Genomic DNA, 19,967 nt, shown 5'->3' with positions numbered 1-19,967 from the left:
AGACCATGAGCACCCTGTATGGTAGCCGGTAAAGTGTTTTTTTGGGCCAATCGATAACATTGGATATTGCTTTAATATAAACAATATATAAACCAGTTTAATATAAACCAAACTTTTACATATTATTTATTAAATGAATTTTAAATAAATAAAAATAGAATTAAACCATTTAATCCATTTAAATCACTTCTTTGGTGTGGTGAATATGTGGAAAGGTTTGAAACTTTGCTGACAAAGCAATTGTTTTTCTTTTTTAATAAATGCAAAAAACATCCGCATAAAGAGTCGTTGGCTCATTAATATATTATTTTTTTTATTTAATTTTTAAACTGTTAACAAAAATTGGTTTTATTTTTATTTCTCTGATACTAAACATTTTCAAATCTACCCAGTTTCAGAACCTTTAGTACTAATGAAGTTGGTATTTTTCGGCTAAGAAAAGTTTAGGCCCTTTTTTAGTACAATTTTTGTCATTTTTAAAACTTAAATATTTTTAATTATAAAGACTACCATTAAAACAGATTAGAAACCGGGTGAAGAACTGATTTATAAAGACTACAATAGACCTAAAAAAAATATAAGAAAGAGTTAATTTTTTTGAAAATCTAAAAATACCAAACTGGTTTCGCGGTTCGACCGATAAATTTTGATCGGCAGCCCTGGCGAAACGGAAATCGAATAATCGAGTCGATGCCCCCCTCCAAATCAAAGAAATAGTCCCAACAGCGGCGCCATACTGCTCCAATCAACCAACTGAACGAACGTGCGTCGGACTAACGCGTAGTTTTTGTTTGTGTCGCGCTCATTGAATTGAAACCAAATAGCGTTTTGAATTGAAATTCTCCTCGAATCGGTTCTTCTCCATAATTGGAAATAATAGTGAATTTCGAGGCACCTGTTTACCTGCCCGACGCCAAGCAGCTACTCTTGTTCTTCCTGTATCGTGTACCGCTGCAGCGCAGCCGCAGCCGCCAACAAAAAAAAGTGTGAATTTTTAACGTGAAAGAGTTTACGGAGCTGATCCGGAGATCTTGACATCCGAGTTTTATATAATAACAAAGCAAACCAGTTACTAGCTGTTACCAGCTTTGAAATACCATATAGTGTAAAACAGATTCTCGGCCCCATAACTACACACACAACAATATAATTCCCATTCCCATAGTTTCGATCCGATCAGACATCATCTCTACTATATAAAGTATACCTCTCTCTCATCATACCAACCCCCCTTCTATCTATCTCGTTCGAAATGCAAAATTGAGTGGAATTCGAGTGGAGTGGAAAAGTGTCTCCCAGCAGAAAAAGTTAAGAAAAAGTTGATCCAACAATCCAGTGATCGGTGGGGCTGGCTGGCTCTTTTGGTGTAAATAGAAGAAGTGCTTATACACACACACATACAATCGAAAACGGAAGAAAGTCGAGGATCAAAATGAATAAGACCTGTGCCCGTTGTCAGAAGGTGGTTTATCCCATCGAGGAGCTCAAGTGCCTGGATAAAGTAAGTATTATTTTAAAGTCCTACCAGATTCTACAATACTTTGCTCCTTTGTTTTATTTTCCTGATTCTGGCACTTGTTTGGGGAAGGGAGTTAGAACGGTGCGGCTAGCTAGCACATGGCATTCGCTCTCCCGCTCTGGCTGTGGGGCTCTGGCCCCCATTTCCCCCAACCCATTGATCATGCGTGCCCTGTTGCTCTGTTTATTATCCTAGGCTTAATAACCACAAAAGTTGTTTGGCTGCCTTTCGCTTCTCGGAATTCAAAAATTTATTAAAAAAAATAACAGCATTTGCTAGCTTTTTTGCTTAATAGTGAGTGGGTGTTATAATTTTCTAATTTTAATATCTTATAGATAGTTATTTTTTTCTGTGTGTATATATTTATGCGCGGGTGGCAACCACTAGCATAAATATTTTCGCCAACTCAGGAAATTTCTACAATTGCTTTTAATTTGCTTTGTCGCTGTTGCTTCCGCTCCCAGAATTTCGGATCTCTTTCTCGGTGGCTTTCTGATTTTTGCTTTCTACACGGCGCTTATTACAGCTTTTTACCTTTTTTATTATAATTTTTATTTTGAAACTGATTTCTGGATTTTTGAGGTGCAGCTGGTTTTGTTGTTGTTGTTTCTCGAAGCCCGTTGACCGACCTTGAGCGCATATTTTCGAGACTTGAGACCAGTTTGGTGCGTTCTCACACCAGGGCCTACAAAAAAAATAACCCAAAACAGTGGTGTTCATATAATTAGTACCCAAGCTTATACGAAAGCTTTTTACAAGTTGTGAAATTTTATTTCCAAAGAAAAAACAATTAAAATTTCCTATCAATTCAATAAAAAACAATAAGGTTACCCTTTGACCTTCTCAGAAATTAATTGCACAAGCTTAGGAATATTGATATTTTTTTCAACAATTTTCTCAGCTTTCTAGTCGTTTTCTGTTTCTTCACAAACGTGTGCTTATTGGCTTATGTTTAATTCCAGTTTATTTTTATTTTTATTGAATTTTTGTTTGTCTCGATGTCTGAGACTTGAGACTTGAGACAGGCGGCCCCTTCTTTATTTCCACTACCAGTATTTTTTTTTTTTTTGCCCTTGGCTGGTCTGGCAATCTACTGTTTATGTTTCTGTTTCTTTGAAATTTTGGGGAGCTGATAACGGTTCATTCGAGACGAGAGACAAACATTTAAACATTTGCATTAACGAGCTCCAGTGTCGGTTGGCCCCCCCCCTCCCCCGTTTTCGATTCAAGTCGCATCGCAACCGAATCGAATCGAATCCATCAACAAATTCCGATTGGCATTGGCTGCAATCAGCTTCGGGTATCAGCGTTGAAACGTGTCACTCTCCAAGACCCACCTCCTTCATGCTCCCACTCTACGCCCTACTCCTCGCCCTATCCCCAACAACATCCTAATTATAGACTCGAACTCGGATTCTCTTCAATTGCTACATGGCGAGAAAAATGACTTAATATTTGGTATTTGTTTAAGGGGGTAATGGTGTTAATTCGTGGGAAAAATTTAGAGTTTTTCTGACTTATTCTTGGGGAATATTTTTCAAACTAATTACTGTATTAAAAGGGCGTATAATAGAACTCTATATTAAAAGAAATATTACCTTCTATTGCGAGAAATACGACAATGGTTGCCATTATTCTCAAGAATCTGAAAAAAAAGGATTTTAAATGCCATTTTTCGAATTTTAACTCCATTCTGGATCATCTAATGTCCCAAAATCAAAAGTTAATGGTTAGAAAATAGATTTCTTCACATAATACTGGCAAGGTTTTACGAAATTTTAAATATACACATATTTAGAAACATTTTATAGTAAAAAAAACATGTTTCTTTAACAAAAAGGGGCTTAATTTATAAAATAAAGTGAAAAACACTCACAATTTTAAACATAAATCATCAAAATACATGGTAGTTTCAATTTAGAATCTGTGTATCAAATTTCAAAACAATCGGTACCGTAGTTTTTGAGTTTTAATGGGCACTTACTTTAAAAATTTACGTTTTTTTAGGAAAAAAGCTTAACAGTTTAGAACCAATACTAAAAAACTAAAAAAAAAAGGTAAAGAACAATACAAATTAAACAAGATATTCATGCAATAATCAGCATATAAAAATAAATATAAATATTAAAAAAAAATATATATAAAAAAAATCGGAATAAACAATTTTCAAACCATATTCCCCACCTAAATATTCTATTACGAAATTTTCATAGCTAATCACGATAAGAATGTTGAGGTAGCAAAACCTTCTGTTTAACTTTAAACTCTCAATCTTTAAAATATAAAATATAGTATAATACTAACCTTTTCCTCTCCGTGTAGCTTCTCATCGACCGAGTCAGCAATTCCTAATTATAGACAATGGAGTAATGAAAACTATTTTAAAGTCACAAGACGCAATGAAGTCGGTTATAAAACATTTACACACTGTACTGTGTGTGTGTGTGTTGTTGTCTGTGTGTGTTTTTCGCCTAATGGAAATGCTGCAACTTGTAAACATAGACTCAAAGGAGGAGTACTAGGGGGGCTGTGCTAACTGAAAGTATGAGACGTATAAGTTTACCTTTACATTAAATAGCATTAGTTTTCTTTTGTAGTTTCGTGTTTTGAGTTTCCAGAGGAGGCAGGGAGGAGGGAGGAGGGGCTTCTCTGATTGCAAAATAATTTAAATGCGTACTGGGGTTGGGTAATGGAACGCAATGAGATCAGAGGTCTGACTTCATGATAGCTAGGGGGTTTGAAATAAAAACCACAGAATTCAGATTTTGTTTGTGATTTTTTTCTGCTAAAAAATTATTTATTTAATGAACCGTAACTGAAAAAAAAATACCCCCCGAGAGATCAGAAGTTTAAATAAAAAATTAATATAGTATATTCGTTCAGCTTCCGGTATGAATAAGTAATTTTACAATTGTTATTAGTTCATTCTATTATTCCTGAATCAATCTACAGAAATGCATCATCTAGGGATGGGGGATTCCCGCAATAGGATTTGCTATCTGCACGTGACACATCCTGATATAGAAATCGATATTCGTGACGGCAATAAACGGGCATTTTATACCAATTATATCTTATTTCTGTCTTCCAAACATACATACATATATCGAGACTGACGTTGGCACGCGAATATATATATATCTATATGTATTTTGAGTGAAATGCCTTTTTAAATGTGCCGTTAAAGTTTTGCGGCACTTTTCCAGGCGCATCGCTGCCGGCATTTTGTTAATCGATTTTTGATATCAAAAAAAAATTCAAAAAAAAAACAATCGAAATGGAATGGAGAAGTCAACTTCAGAGCTGAATCCCTGGGTCTGTTAGGGGCCTTGTAGAATTCGGAATTGTGCTGCCTCAGTCGCGAGGTCCTGCCTATATCCTTTCCATGGCTGTCGCTTCTGTTGCCAATTTCATTTATCTCTGAGCTTTATATTTTCCTTCCTGCTGTTGTTTTACCCAATACCAATTAAAAGCCAAAGGTATGATGGAATATTAAAGGTATAAGGGTTTTAATTAATAACAAGAAAGTATGGTAAGAAATAGATATTAAATCTTTAATGTAAAATGCTTCCAATAGCTGGAATTATTTTAAAAAGTAAGGCCTCATTACACGGTATTATTGAGGCTTTGATTGAAATACTTTATCAATAGTCTTTGTTGCATTTTCCTTTTTTTTCACGAAATATGTGAGTTTGACTTTTGCTTTGGCGCTTTATTTGGCTTTGGCTTTGGCCTGACTTTTTTTTTGGGGCTCATTTTTTGCCTTTGGAGCCACAAAACACGACGAACGATTATTTCATGCTGCTTGCAAGGAAAGTAAATGACCCCTTTGTTGTCATGTTGTCATGGGTAGCCAGCCAGGGGGGGGGGCGGTGGAGATAGGGGAGTGGAGTGTGCTCCTATAGATACCATAGCTATATAGGAACGTGCCAGTTTTCGGCCAGCCTTTTCTGGCCAATTTCTCGTCGAGCTTCGAGAGTGCCACACAAAGAGGCAGCGAAGCATCAAAAATAAAAGCGTCGCCGTCCGTTTGACTTCGTTTGCCACTTAACGTTTGCCACTCCCCCCGCCATCCTCCCCTCTAACTCGGTTCTCTCCTGTCATGGCACACATTTGCACTTTTCCTCTGGCCCGCCCCCCCTGTCCGCCCCCATTAGGCCATCAGTTCTCTCTGGGCCATGTTTTAATTTTTGCATCCTTTCGAGTCTGACAAATGACTACAGCAACAAACTTCAAAGTGGAAGGAATAGGAATGGGAATAGGAATAGGAGAGTCTAGTCCACTGAAAATGTTCTAGAATGTAACTAGTTTTAAGAATAGTTTTTTATATTTTTTTTTAGAAAATTTATTTCCAATAAAAGTTGAATTTTTTTTCAGTGACCTAGTGCCTCTTTTATGAGCAGGCTTCACTTGAAGACTTTTAAGCTTTCGGAAGCCACGAACGGGGAAAAAGAATGACAATAGCTTTATGTATTTATTTATATACATTTTTTATACCCTTGCAGAGGGTATTATAATTTTGTCCAAAAGTGTGCAACGCAGTGAAGGAGACATCTCCGACCCTATAAAGTATATATATTCTTGATCAGGATCACCTCCTGAGTTGATATGAGCATGTCCGTCTGTCCGTCTGTCCGTCTGTCCGTCTGTCCGTCTGTCTGTCCGTCTGTCTGTCCGTCTGTCTGTCTGTTTCTACGCGAACTAGTCTCTCAGTTTTGAAGCTATCGTCTTGAAACTTTGCACACACCCTTCTTTCCTTTGCACGCAGTATATAAGTCGGAACGGCCCGGATCGGCCGACTATATCCTATAGCTGCCATATAACGGATTGATCGGAAATGGTATAACTTTGGTGTTTTTAGAGTTAGAGAGTTCAAATTTTACAGGAAAGCTATTGTTGGCAAAACATTACGACATGCCAAATTTCATAAGGATCGGCCGACTATATCTTATAGCTGCCATATAACTGAACGATCGAAAATGACCCAACTTTCGTGTTTTTGAAGATAGAAAGCTGAAACTTAATACAGATTATATTTTTGGCCAGTTGATCCATCCTACCGAATTTCAATAGGATCGGCCGACTATATCCTATAGCTGCCATATAACTGAACGATCGGAAATGACCCAACTTTCGTGTTTTTGAAGATAGAAGTTTGGGACATTTTTTTTAGATTTTTTATTTTAGTTAATTGGTTTTATTATGATGTAATCATAAGGATCGGCCAACTATATCCGATGTTTGCGATATATATCCGGTTTTAGCTGCAAGGGTATATCAACTTCGGCTCCGCCCGAAGTTAGCTTTCCTTTCTTGTTTTATTATACCCTTGCAGAGGGTATTATAATTTTGTCCAAAAGTGTGCAACGCAGTGAAGGAGACATCTCCGACCCTATAAAGTATATATATTCTTGATCAGGATCACCTCCTGAGTTGATATGAGCATGTCCGTCTGTCCGTCTGTCCGTCTGTCCGTCTGTCTGTTTCTACGCAAACTAGTCTCTCAGTTTTAAAGCTATCGTCTTGAAACTTTGCACACACCCTTCATTCCTTTGCACGCAGTATATAAGTCGGAACGGCCCGGATCGGCCGACTATATCTTATAGCTGCCATATAACTGATTGATCGGAAATGGTATAACTTTGGTGTTTTTAGAGTTAGAGAGTTCAAATTTGACATGAGAGCTATTTTTGGCAAAATAATACGACATGCCAAATTTCATAAGGATCGGCCGACTATATCCTATAGCTGCCATATAACTCAACGATCGGAAATGACCCAACTTTCGTGTTTTTGAAGATAGAAAGCTGGAATTTAGTACAGACTCTATTTTTGGTTAGTTGATCCAACCTACCAAATTTCATTAGGATCGGCCGACTATATCCTATAGCTGCCATATAACTGAACGATCGGAAATGACCCAACTTTTGTGTTTTTGAAGATAGAAAGCTGGAACTTGGTACAGATTATATTTTGATCCATCCTACCAAATTTCATAAGGATCGGCCAACTATATCCGATGTTTGCGATATATATCCGGTTTTAGCTGCAAGGGTATATAAACTTCGGCTCCGCCCGAAGTTAGCTTTCCTTTCTTGTATTTTCTCTCTTTTTACTCTTGACCGGACTTGAGTTTATGGTCCCGGGGCCTCTTCACCTCACTCACTTTACTCAAAACTCGAAAAACTAAAGTTCACTTTTGCATGACAATCAATTTTTCACTCAGGTGAGGAGGCATCTAAAGGGGCAGTTGGCATCAATTGAGGCATGAAAATAAAAGTGGTTTAGGCAGAGAGAAGGGGCAGTAGCAGCAGCTATGTAGATGCAGCAGCGATATAGAGGGGACACGACACACAATATTGTGACTTGTCTCAAAGTTTATGGCCATTTCCTTTCCGTCTTACCTGGTTAGGCTGTACCCGGGTTTCATTGTCTCTATTTGTGAGAACTATTACGGCCTGCGGGACCCGCAAAATGATGCAATTGTCTTCCCAACCCTATCTTCTCTTACTTTCAAGACACTCACTTTCATTGCCTCTAATCTCTGTAGGAATCTTTGGTTTCTGCCCCCATTTCCATTCATTGACATTGCCTAATTAGGCTTCGCTTTCAAGAGTCTAGCTTGCCAATTTTTTTTCTAAAATGGAAAGCAAACCATCGATGAAGAAAAAGAGGCCTTTGAAGACCTAGTCTCAGACTACAAAAAAAAAGAGTACATAGTTTCTATGCCTCCAACTTCAAAGTCAAGATTTCGATGCTATTTTTTTTTCAGCAGAAAAAACTTGACTTCTTTTGTGTCCCAAGTTGTAAATGTAACGAAAAAAAATAAGAAAACTTTTTTTTGTCCAATTCGGAAAGTGGAAATCGTCGTGGAAGTTGTTTGGAAACTTTAAATAGCTTCTGGCCAGGCCTGGTCTGGCCAGTGGTTTGCATTATTTCCTATTCTTTGGAGTTTCTCTTGGAGGGCTTTCGGTTTCCCTCCAATTAAATGTTTCCCATTGTTGGCTTCTTTATTCCATAATTAATTTCGATGCTCAAATTTTGACTAATGACCAAAAAAATAAGAAGAATGAAGCGAATGATGATTGAAGAGCGTCAGAACCAGTTTTTGGGTCAAGCTTTCTTAAAGCAAATTAGTTGAATTCTTCACTGAAGTTCAATTTCTGTTTCTTCTGATTTCCTCCAACGAGTTTCCTGTCCAGACCCTCCGTCTTGATGTCTTTTAATTGTTTTTCCACCCTCTTTTTCCCCTCCTCAAGTATTTTTCTTTTGTTCCTCTGACATTATATTATGTTAATGCGCATTTGCTTGTAATTTCCCGCTTTTGTCACTCTTGTAAGAGGAGAGTTGGAGACGCACTTACTCTGGACAAGGGTAACGAATGCTCCTTCTTCAAAAAAAATTGCTTTGTTTAAATTCAATTGATCTTTATTAACTGGTGGAGGGGAAAGATCACTGGAGGGGTCTCTGCCAACGACTCGTGTAAATTCAAAGGGGGGGGGAGACGACAACAAGTTGAACTCGTCCCTCTTGTTTCTGTCGTTTTTTTTTTGGTTTTTTTCATTTGCATGACTTTCGTCGTCATCATCCAATTGATCCCCGCATGCAAGTCTCCAATAAAATGAGTCTTTGGGGTGGGTTTTCTATCTTTGGGTCGCTGGTTGCATCTGTGCTGTGGATTATTTATAGAGGGGAAAGCGGGCCGAGCGGGTGAGATGGAAGAGTTCAAGTGGTTGCTTGACTCTTGATGTTGCCTTGCACTTGAGGTTTCTTCGCGCGGCTTCTTTTTTTCAATCATTTGCTCTAGTTTTTCTTATTTTATTTCTTTTTTTAGTACCTGTACTAAGAATCCTACTTAGAGCATACTGCATTCGTCACCTATGTGGACTGCCGGTTACAGTAGTAGCGATCTAGCGACTTATTACGATGTATCGATTGAAGTTTAGAAGCGATTGTATCAAAGTTGGTCCATCACTAAGAAAACTAAATGATAATAAAGAAGAGAGTGACAGGGATAGCGATGTTGCAATATTAGTTATTTATCGATAAAAGCTTTAAGGCGTTGGATTCGAGCTTGGTCCATCTCTATAAAGAAAAATCAATGATAACTAGGCTAACAAAGATTTCTTTTCAAAAATAGGCCTAATTAAGACCCTAAATACCCTTTTCAATCATCTTAGCGACCAAACAGTGTTGCAATATCAGTTACCTAATCACTGTTTCTGACCACGATATATCGATAAAAGCTTTAAGGCGTTGATATGGAGCTTGATTCATCTCTAAATGGCCATCAGGCTAACAAAAATTTCTTTTGGCCATAATAAGCCTAATTAAGGCCCTAAAATTACTTGCAATTACCAAAATTCCCTTTGCGATTATCTCTTTAAACGACATCTGGAGTGACAGGGTTAAGTCGCAGCGAAATCTTTTCTATTATTCAACTTTGCCCCACATCGGAGCCCCAAACCGCATTCTGCTGCCGCATCTGGTACTGTGCCCTGCATGATGCCCCACATCTGAAAGTTTCGCTTTGTTCGGTGGCTTGTGTGGAAAAGGAGCTCAACCAATTAATAATTAAGTTACTTCTTTAAAGCTAGATTGTATAAATATTCAGATTTGAACTGATTGGCTAATGGGAGGGCTTTTTATAAACTTGGTCTGCTAATCACATAAGCCCTGCGATTTAGATTCGAAAATTTGCATTCTGCCATTTGTCTTTCTCGGCAAATGGCAGAAATGTGTGTGGGAAATCGCCTTTTGTGCTTCCAGGGAAATTCAAACAGAAACTCTTAACAAGTGACACACCAATTGGTGCAAGTGTGGGGGCTCTAACTGCCACTATGACTGTGTGTTTGAGAGTGTGTGAAGTTTCTGACGTTTATAAATTAAACAAACAAAAATGCTGAAACGTCAGCAGAAACCGAATGGAACTGTGAGAGAGCAGAGCCTGCGGTGCTATTTTCTATTGACTTTGCTAATTGACTGAAGCGAAGGGCCAACAGGGAGTGTGAAATGGCTTAAAAGTTACATGGGAATGGAATTTTAGAGTAGAGCTTGCAATGAGATACTTCAAATCCATAGAAAGAAATGTGACATAAGAATGCCATGTTTAATTTAAGCTGAAAACTGAGAATTCTTAGTTCTCCAAGTTGATTTTAACTAAATAGGTCCATTATTTGTTAGACAATTAGGCGGCGAGTCTTGAATTAAATAATCAAGGTTGTCACAAGTGATCTACAGCAGGGGTCTGGCCCACAAATCACTTTCTAATTGGGCTTATCGTAGCCGGCTCACACATTCGATTCCCATGGGGAAGTCGTCCGACGGCTAGTCAGCGGAGGAGTAGCATATGGTAATCGTTATATGCATATTCAAGACCCTGATCCACCGGCAAATACGCCTGCACAAATGTCAGACAAACAAAGAGGAAACATATATCACAAGAGCGTTGCTAATGCCCAATTTAAATAGAGAAGAGCAAACAGACATTTGATTGCGGCGTCGGGCATTAGGAGATGGAGTATTTTTTCAGCTACAGCTCCAGCTCCCAACTCCAGCACTACACTCCCCACGTGAAATCAAAACCCACTTGCAGTTGCCAGCTGCTGTCGCATTTCGGAGTCGAGTATCTGTAGCTTCTGCTGATGACGCTTCAGGAGGAGAAGCTATAGTTTTCCATTGAAGTTGAAGTTGCAAGCTGGTAGTTTGTGGATGGGAGGTGGGCGGTGGCGGCATCACACACGCGCTTATCAAGGGCGCTGAAAGACATCGAGGGGGAATCCGGGAATCCGGCTGATGAGGCGGAAGTGAAAGCGGCCAAGCAGAATTAAACTACTTCCTCTCCACCTAGGCTCTCTTAGGCGTAGGCTTTTGTGCCAAGGCCTCTTTTTTTGGAGGGGAATACCCTTTAAAGAAGATAAGAGAAGAGGTTTTGCTTCGATTAGCTATTAAAAATAGTTGAGACTATTTTAAACATAGATAGACATAGGCATAGATCACCATAATCGTAGGACTATCTTTATTAGAAGTATACTAATTTAATTATAAAGGTTATTGCCATAAGAAAACCTAATAGAAACGATCAAATATAATCGAATTTATCGATAGTTTCATGGATACAATTGCGTTCAAGAGGATTTATAGAAGAAGGGGATTGTGGACCATACTAATCTAACCCCTTTTTTTTTGGATGTTTGAAGATGAAAGCTTTTTAATAAATTCTTTTTCCGCATAAAAAATAAAAAAATCTATATAAAAAACTATTAAATACAATCGATTTTATCGAATATCAAACTTTCTATATGTTTTGACTTTATAGAAGGGTATTCTAAGCCTTACTACTCTAACTTCTTTTTGCGGATTCTCTGTACAACACTTAATACAAATCTTTGAAGTCCAGAGCTTCCTAGAACTTTTGCTATTAAAAAATACTTAATCATTTTCTTCTATGGCCAATTATCGGTCTATCGTTATCACAACTAATACCACAAATGCTATCATCAATAGAATTATAAAGATTATTACCAAAACCCAGTCATAAAAAAGCAATAAAATACAATCTACATTAAGTATTTTTGGATACAAAACTTTCCATATATAATATAGACCCTAAAGAAGGGTATTTTTAAACCCCACTAATCCAACCACTTTCTGTAGACTTCATTACGCTTTCTTTTGGCAAGCCATGTCTGCGCCTTGGCCAAAAAATAAATGCAAGTTCAAGCTTTTTGGTCAATTTAACACGCCCTGCCACGCTCTGTTTACCACACACCGTTGCCTCTTTGATGTTTATTATTATTTAGGTTTAGGTTTAGGTTTAGGTTGTTTTTTTTATGATGATACGCCTGCTGACGTAAGGTCAAGGTGGATCGGTTTAGTCCACTCCCCAAATAAATGAAAATTTCACCCAAAAATGGCAAACACAGAATTGTCATCGTCGATCCAAAGGTGAGCTCGTAGTTTGGTGAGTCATTCCTTGGATCACTCCCCTCTACGATCCGAAAGTGATTGAGTTTCTGTGGGACAATTGTGATATCTGTTAGACTGTCTGGGCTGCCTGCCTTATATGGTGGCCCACACATGACATAATTGTCATTATCAACAACAACTGCCGTTGATGAGCGTTAAGTAAGCCGGCGAATGGTTTTTAATTGTTTGTCGTTGTTATTGCTGTTGCTGACGTGACCAGTTTAAGGCCCAATTTGGTCAGGCAATGCTACTATAATTGAATATTTATCCCACAAGTTGTGTTTGCTTATGCAATTCTCGCTTCAGGTCTGGTATTCCATCTCTGGCATTTTCACACGCCGAAAAAGGGCGGGAAAATGTTGGAGGAAAATACAGGAAAAGGCATTTATAGTTTTTGAAAGTCTAGAGTCTTTCCATCATAACGCTTTCAATTTCATTCAATTAGTAGGTTTAGCTCTGATAATGAGTCACTAGGAGAAGGGGTGGTGTCATAAATTGAATTTAATTTCCAGATAGAGTCGCCTTTGTTGTTGAGTTGCAGCGAAACTGGAACTTGATTTTTAGATTTTGCAATTATTGTGTCCGTAGACAGGCATGTATGTACAATTTACATTTACACAAAGACTTGTCTTTTGTTATTTTTTTTTTTTTTTTTTTGCTATTACATGACGCAATGTGCCAGCAACTCTCTCGCTGAAATTAGACACTGGAAACTCTCGAAACTCTCAAAATAATGAACTGAAATCACAGCCTACCATATATGGTATACCCACCATGGTATGCATCATAATAACCAGTAAGGTGCGCAATCTTATAGATTGTTTTTTTTTCGGGTTGATGAACTTTGTTTTTGATTATGTGATTAAATTCCCAAGTGAGTCATGTTGTTGTGAAAGCTGAGATAACCAGAACTGTAGAGTATCTCGAGCATATGGATCGTGTTGGCCTCAACCTCATTCCAAGCCACATTCTTTAGTAGTCTTTGGTTTATGTCACTTCTTGTTACACTGAAAATATATATTACCTACAAAAAAATTTACAAAAACTCAACCACGTTTGATTAAAATCTTTTTTTATGGCTATTATTTTTTCAACATATTTGCACGTACACAGATACCTACCTAGAGCTCTCTGTTCTGTAGCACTGATATAACCAAATTATTTGTTTATTAATTTCATTTATTATTCGCCCCAGAGGATGGGAGGAGGGCAGTGAGTGGGAGGCGTGAGAAGTACCTTACTGAGAGATCGCGGCCACCAGCTGCGTTCGTTTTGCTTTTTATTTCGCATTTTTTTCTCCAGCCGGCAAGAATCTTGCCGATTCCGCGACCTAATGCTCCACGAGAGCTCTTCGAGTGCGAGATGACTCACTTGCCAGCAATGTCGAGTGCTCCAAGTGATGGGGAATGGGGCTGGGTTTCTGCCGAGAACAGAAACTGTGTTGTCTTCTGGTGGAGACAACTTCATTCCACTTGGAGTACAGTGGACTGAGGGTATGAGACTACAAGTGTTTCTATTTTTATACCCTTGCTGAGGGTATTATAATTTTTAAAACGACGGAAATTCTATTACTTTCTTGGGAATGCAGAATTTTTAAATTAAAATTGTACCGAATTGGTCTGATACATAAATTTCTATTACTATCGGTTATCTATATCCTTGTTTATTTTATTTAAACGGCGCCTATAAGTCGAATAGCAATATAGTTAAATAGTACAATTTTAGATGCTTTAATGTGGTGTTTATTCAAACTATTAGTGGTAACTACTTTAAAAAATATTTTATTAAAAAATAGCGCCTTCCTCCTCGATTCTCATATGTTGCACTTAAGTAGAACCCAAAAATGGGAAAAATAATTTGTATCTTTTTCCATTCGGTAATATCTTTAAAATAAAAATGAAAATGTTTAAAAAACAAGTTATACATATAATTTTTCATATATATATTTTTCATATATACACTCATCTTTTATGTAAAATAGCTTGTCCTTACCCATAGCTCTCTTGATTAAAAAGTGGGATAGTGGTGGGGGGCTTTAAATCATGATTAATATCTTATGTAAAGTTGACAGGGGGGAGGTTCTACTTGTTCGATGCCTCGACTTCATTTCTTTGATAGAGCATAACGGTATACAGATATAAATAACAGCATTTTAAAAGCTGCTGCCCTGCCCTGCCCCCCTTGGCGTTACCCCTCGAACTTTAATTTGTGCTTAAAGAAAAGTGGGGAACTCATCGGACAATGGAGTCAAAAAGCACATCGCTCTCCACTGAATAGCCATAGAATTCTTTGACTGCTTTTGCGATGACCGAGGCGGCAAACAAAAACCAAAATCAAAAAAGGCCAACAAGTATAATGCAACAGCAGCAACAACAACAGATTCCAGCTGGGAAACTGGACAACAAGGACAAATAACAGCAAACAATACGAATCTGGGAGTCAGTTTGCTCTCGTGTCTGGCTCGTGTTTGCCTTTTGCCGCTTGCCGTTTGGCATTTGAAGTGTTTATTGTCGAAAAGTTTTGACAATCCGCTATTGAAATACCATCCAGGAGGGGGTTGTGGCTTGTGTTCTCTTTCGAGTTTTTGCGAGAACTTTGTCACGAATATAAAAGCTAAAGCCCAATCAATCCAGAGAGACAATCAATACAGTTTGAAACATTCAAATAACGAATCTAGAAGTGGTTATAGATTCTAAAGTTGTTTTAGCACGTTATACAGTATAAGGGTTAAAAATTAGTGTTTGAAAATGTTAGATAAAGTGCTTAAGAACGATCTATCGATATTCAAGGATCCCCCATCCTTAGAAAAGCTTACCATCGCTAGACTATCAAATAGTTTCTTCTTCAGTTCTTAAACCAAAAGATTTAAGGGCTTTACTTCAGATAAAAAGATAAAAAAACTTGAATCTTGCACAATGAAAGTCTCGAAATCATTTAAGAGCAAGTATTGAGCAAACTTTCTTTACAAAAAATGGCCATATATCACTAGAGTTCATCGACAACAACATATCTGTGCTCCCATTTTCAAGTGGCCCAGTTTCATTTCCCATGCAAATTTGAAGAAATCACTTTGACACTTCAAGCCCCGCTTTTTTTCGGCTAGAAACTTATAAATAGATTTTTTTTTGTTACCGATTTTATTGTTGGTCTTTGTGGTTCCTTTTTTAAGTCTTTTGTTGTTGGTGGTGGAGCTGCTCATTGCCCTCATTTGTCATTCGTTTGCTTCGGCTTGTTTGCCATGGTAATCCGAGATTTTCCTGCTCTAGTCTGAGACCCCTGTCTCTGGCCATTTCGTGGCTCATGCCAATTGTTTTTATCGCCGCTTTTGGTCGAAACCAAAAACGAAAACGAAAACAAAAACGTTGAAAGCGTGCAAATTCGAATGCAAATTTAACACCTCGTCGTGGTTGACAAAAAGCGAGTGAGCAATAAAACCAAACCGAAAAACATCACAACACAAGAGGAAACGTTTAACTTTTGAAAATTGAGCCGCAAATTGAAAATCAAGACGAGAAGCGGGCTAAAGTCCAGAAACTGGGCTAACGCGACCATAGAAAATGGAAATTGAAATGGAATGCAGTTGTCGGGGGAGACGTCAGTTGACCGGCCGACCGACCGACGATTACCTCACCACATGCATCACATATGCCCATGGCACAAGCCCACTTATTCCATGCCCCGACATGTGTGTGGCACAACAACAAACACCTACAAATGCACCAACAAAGGGGGCCAACTGTGACAACACTTTTGGTAGCGAAAGTGAAACTGTAATATAAGGAAATGTTTACGAATTTTAAAGCTGTTGGAGGCTCTTAAACTTAGTTTCAAGTATTATAACGGTAGTGGTAGTGTTTGAAAGTGTTAGGAAAATTGATTTCAAAGAAATCTATCGATATTCAAGGATCTCTCATCTTCAAAAAAGCTTGCCACCTCTAGCTTGTTCTCAAATGTCATAACGGTATATAAAGTTGTATAAATGAGTGTTTGAAAATGTGGGATAAAGTGCTTAAAAAGGAATCTATCGATATTCAAGGATCTCCCATCTTTAGAAAAGCTTGCCAGCTCTAGTTAGAAATGGCGTGTTCATAGAATTCATAACGGTATATAAAGTTGTGATTTTAGTGTTTGAAAATGTTGGAAATAGTGTTTAAAAGGGAATCAATTAATATTTAAGGATGTGCCATCTGTAGAAAAGCTTGCCACCGCTAGCTAGACATGTCTTGTTCATAAATGTCATAACGGTATATAAAGTTGTGAAAGTAGTGTTTGAAAGTGTTAAGAAACAACAATCGATATTTAAGGATTGCATCTTCAGAAAATTTTACCACCGCTAGCTGGACCAAGATTTTTATTTGTACTTCACAACACTACTTTCTAAAGATTTCTTAATAAAATATAAAAGAAATACGATTTTTTTTATTGTGGCATGCTGATCGACAGCCAAAGTTCTATCAGTAACAACCGTCTGCAACGGTAGTTCAATTAGCCCTCATCTTCTTAACCCCAAAACCCCAGTGCCCCTGTTACGCATGCGCCCTGGGCTGGAAAGCCATTTAAGCCCCCCAGATCCAGTCAAATTCAAGCCACAAAGGAAAAAATCTGATGATTTATTTCGGTTTCAGTTCAGCGGGGTCAAAGATTGTTTCGCTTTCAGCTTTTCTCTTTGCTGGCCATGTGGAATGTGGTGAGCTGAGCTTACATACATACATCTTTCATTTTTATGCAGCTTTCCTCCATTAAACAATTAACTAACGAATTTGGTTTTTTTTATTTTTGTCTACACTTTTAATTGTTGTTTAAACTGGTTTGGTGTTGACTTCTTTTTGTTGTTTTGGCAACACTTTTTAGCCAGCTTCCAGTAGTCGTCGTCGGCTGCGTTGAAAACCAATTAGGAAATATTTTGTACTCCCATCTGGTGTCTCTCACCCTGGGAGTGTGTGTACCCCCTCGCATCTCGTTTTTGCTAATCCGCAGACAAGTTAATCGTTTGTTGACCTCCACGTCAAGGCAGGCAACCAACCAACTGGGATGTGGGGCTCCATTGCGGTTTTGAGATTTTTTTCCTCTTTCGGAAAATTTGCATAACGCGTTGCAGGCAAACAACAAAGTCGAGCTATCAAACCAACTTCCATCAGAACTTCACTCACTACCCTGGTAGTTGTTGAGCTTCTATATCTGAGAGTGTGTGTGTGTCTGCAGCAGCTTCTTTGGATTCTTCAACTGCCAAGTCACCACAAATCACGCAACATTTTTAAAGTCTGTTTGTCTGGCTCTCATCTGTCTGGCTTAGGCGAAAGCTTATCTAACCAGTTATCTTAACCGAACGGTACTAACTAAGATAGTTGCTAGATAACTTAACTAAACAACTATAGAATCTTGGTATCTTCCATCTCTGTTGAAGTTGAAGGTCCAAAGCTTAAGATATGGGGAATCTTTTGGAGAAAGAGTTAAAGTTTATGGCTAGCAGTCTCTTAGTTTATATGCTAATTTGATTAATTATAACCATTAACCATTATAACTTTCAACACCAGCAGCTTTCTCATCTTTCACCGTTGCGCTACCAATTAATTTTCGGTGAAAATATATATCATCGTAAATACGCATAAATATCTACTTACCGGAGATGAGAGAGAGCAACCTTTGAGAACGCTTCTTATGGTTGGCTTGGCCTAGACTTCAGTTCAGTTGCAATGCGCCAATTTGGCTAACAAGCAACAAAGAGCAGCAGCGGCAAATAATAATATTGCATTCTCAACAATTTCTCTGATTCTCTGTTTTGTAATGCAACGTTTTCTTCTTTCTTTCTCGTTTCAGACATGGCACAAAACGTGTTTCAAATGCACAGAATGCGGCATGGCGCTCAATATGAAAACCTACAAGGGCTACAACAAAATGCCCTACTGCGAGGCGTAAGTTTCAACCCATAACCCCCCTCCTACCTTTCCTAGCTTTCTAGCCCGCGAAGAGCACAGTGGGGGCAATCACGTTGGGGCTTATCGCAGCACCCACTCCAAAACTTGGGGAACCCTCCCACTAGGTAGGTGGTGGGGTGGTCAACCTTGATTTCGCCTGGCAATCTTCATTAGCGTCGTTTATCTAATCGCTGCCTGGAGATACCACCACCCGGGTGGTGCTGGTGGTGGGAGTAAGTAGTTAAGATAACGTTTAAATACACTGGAAAATGGCTAAAAAAAAAATAGCATTCCAAACTGTGTGAACCCCAAGCCTCCATCTCTGGGGTGGGTTTGTCGCAAGGAATGCGGAAATGCAGTTGTGGGCCATCATAGAGAGGGGCATTCTAGTTCACCTGGTGAACTAGTTAGATTTCCGGCTGATAAGAGTAGTGGTTAGTTGGGAGGGGAAATGATATAATACCAGCAGATGGGAAGGGGTATCTATCAGGAGTTGAACATATTTTATCTCTACTATTTAAACTCCAATAATTTTTCAGAAGAAAATAGGTTCTCCTTTCCTGGAGCTTCCTTAGAAAAAAAAAAGAATGATTGTAGCTTCCTTTTAATGGAAAACCGATCATCACTATTCCCAAATCCCAAACCCCTGGTGAGCTTTTCATTCACGATTTGCTTGGGGAATCGTTGCCACTTGAAAGGGGGGCACCTATCCGCCCAAATGAGCTCTAACCCTGTTACCATGCAACACCCCCTTCGGTTCGCCATGTCGTCATGTGTTCATTGTTGTAGACAATGTCACACACATGGCTCGAACGGACAAGAGAGCAAGTGTTTTTGGCTTTGTAGTCGTATTGTGGCCAACTTCTACTAGAAACCAACTACCAATATTCTGTTCTGCTGCAGTGCGTGGCTGCATTTACTGGCCTTGAGCCAAAAACAGACCAGAAGCGGAATTATTCCGAGGATGATACGATACGATACGATACCCTACCCTTGTTTCCTGTTCTACTCCATTTTGTCCTGCTGCTCTAATGCAGATTTATTGTGGATGCCACCGCTGCGGGAATAAAAATTCCATGCGGATTGAGTTATGCGTCCGTTAGCTCCATTGCGCAGTGTCCCGAGCCGGGCCCGGACCCCGGACCATCTCTTTCCCCTCGATTGCCCACAAAAACCGGGCCTTTAGTTTTCCCTGTCGAGTATCACACATGTCCCGGTCGCTTTGTGTGAATTTCCACTGATGTCATCGCCAGCATAAATTCCGCCATGAAATCGGCCCAGAAGTAGTATCGTGGCGGTTACGCCCCTTTTTTCCGTTTGCCGGCACTTTCACTGCATTTCACTGCATTTCCTCAAACCATTTTGCACCTATCCGGCAAATGTTGCCCTGCCACCCGATTACGTGACTCCACGTACTCTAATCCCAAAGCCGAGACTCTGATTTTTATGCCAGGGCATATTGAAAGGCATTGGGACTGGGTCTAAGAACAATATTAAAGAATCTATCATGTTAGACCTTAGTAAAGCCCCTAAAAATAATTATATTTTTATTGCCTTAACATGCA

At 38.7% G+C, this 19,967-nt stretch overlaps 1 protein-coding gene across 4 annotated transcripts in view; it reads left to right on the top strand.

Moving 5' to 3' along the window:
- Positions 1-731: 731 nt before the first annotated feature.
- The window catches only part of Lasp (LIM and SH3 domain protein Lasp), a 28,131-nt gene continuing 8,895 nt past the window's right edge, over positions 732-19,967 (top strand). For 2 of the 4 annotated variants that reach the window (XM_017232146.3, XM_017232145.3), the window contains exons 1-2: positions 732-1,501; positions 18,305-18,399. In XM_017232146.3, coding sequence (XP_017087635.2) covers positions 1,433-1,501; positions 18,305-18,399 — 164 coding nt within the window. In that variant the 5' untranslated portion in view covers positions 732-1,432. The remainder of the gene's footprint in view (positions 1,502-18,304; positions 18,400-19,967) is intronic. The other 2 variants (XM_017232147.3, XM_070279642.1) reach the window with 2 other exon arrangements.

This window comes from Drosophila bipectinata, chromosome 3L (assembly GCF_030179905.1).
Source record: "Drosophila bipectinata strain 14024-0381.07 chromosome 3L, DbipHiC1v2, whole genome shotgun sequence".
NCBI lineage: Eukaryota > Metazoa > Arthropoda > Insecta > Diptera > Drosophilidae > Drosophila > Drosophila bipectinata.
The sequence above is the reverse complement of the archived record's forward strand: the minus strand, read 5'-3'. Positions and strand labels throughout refer to the sequence as shown.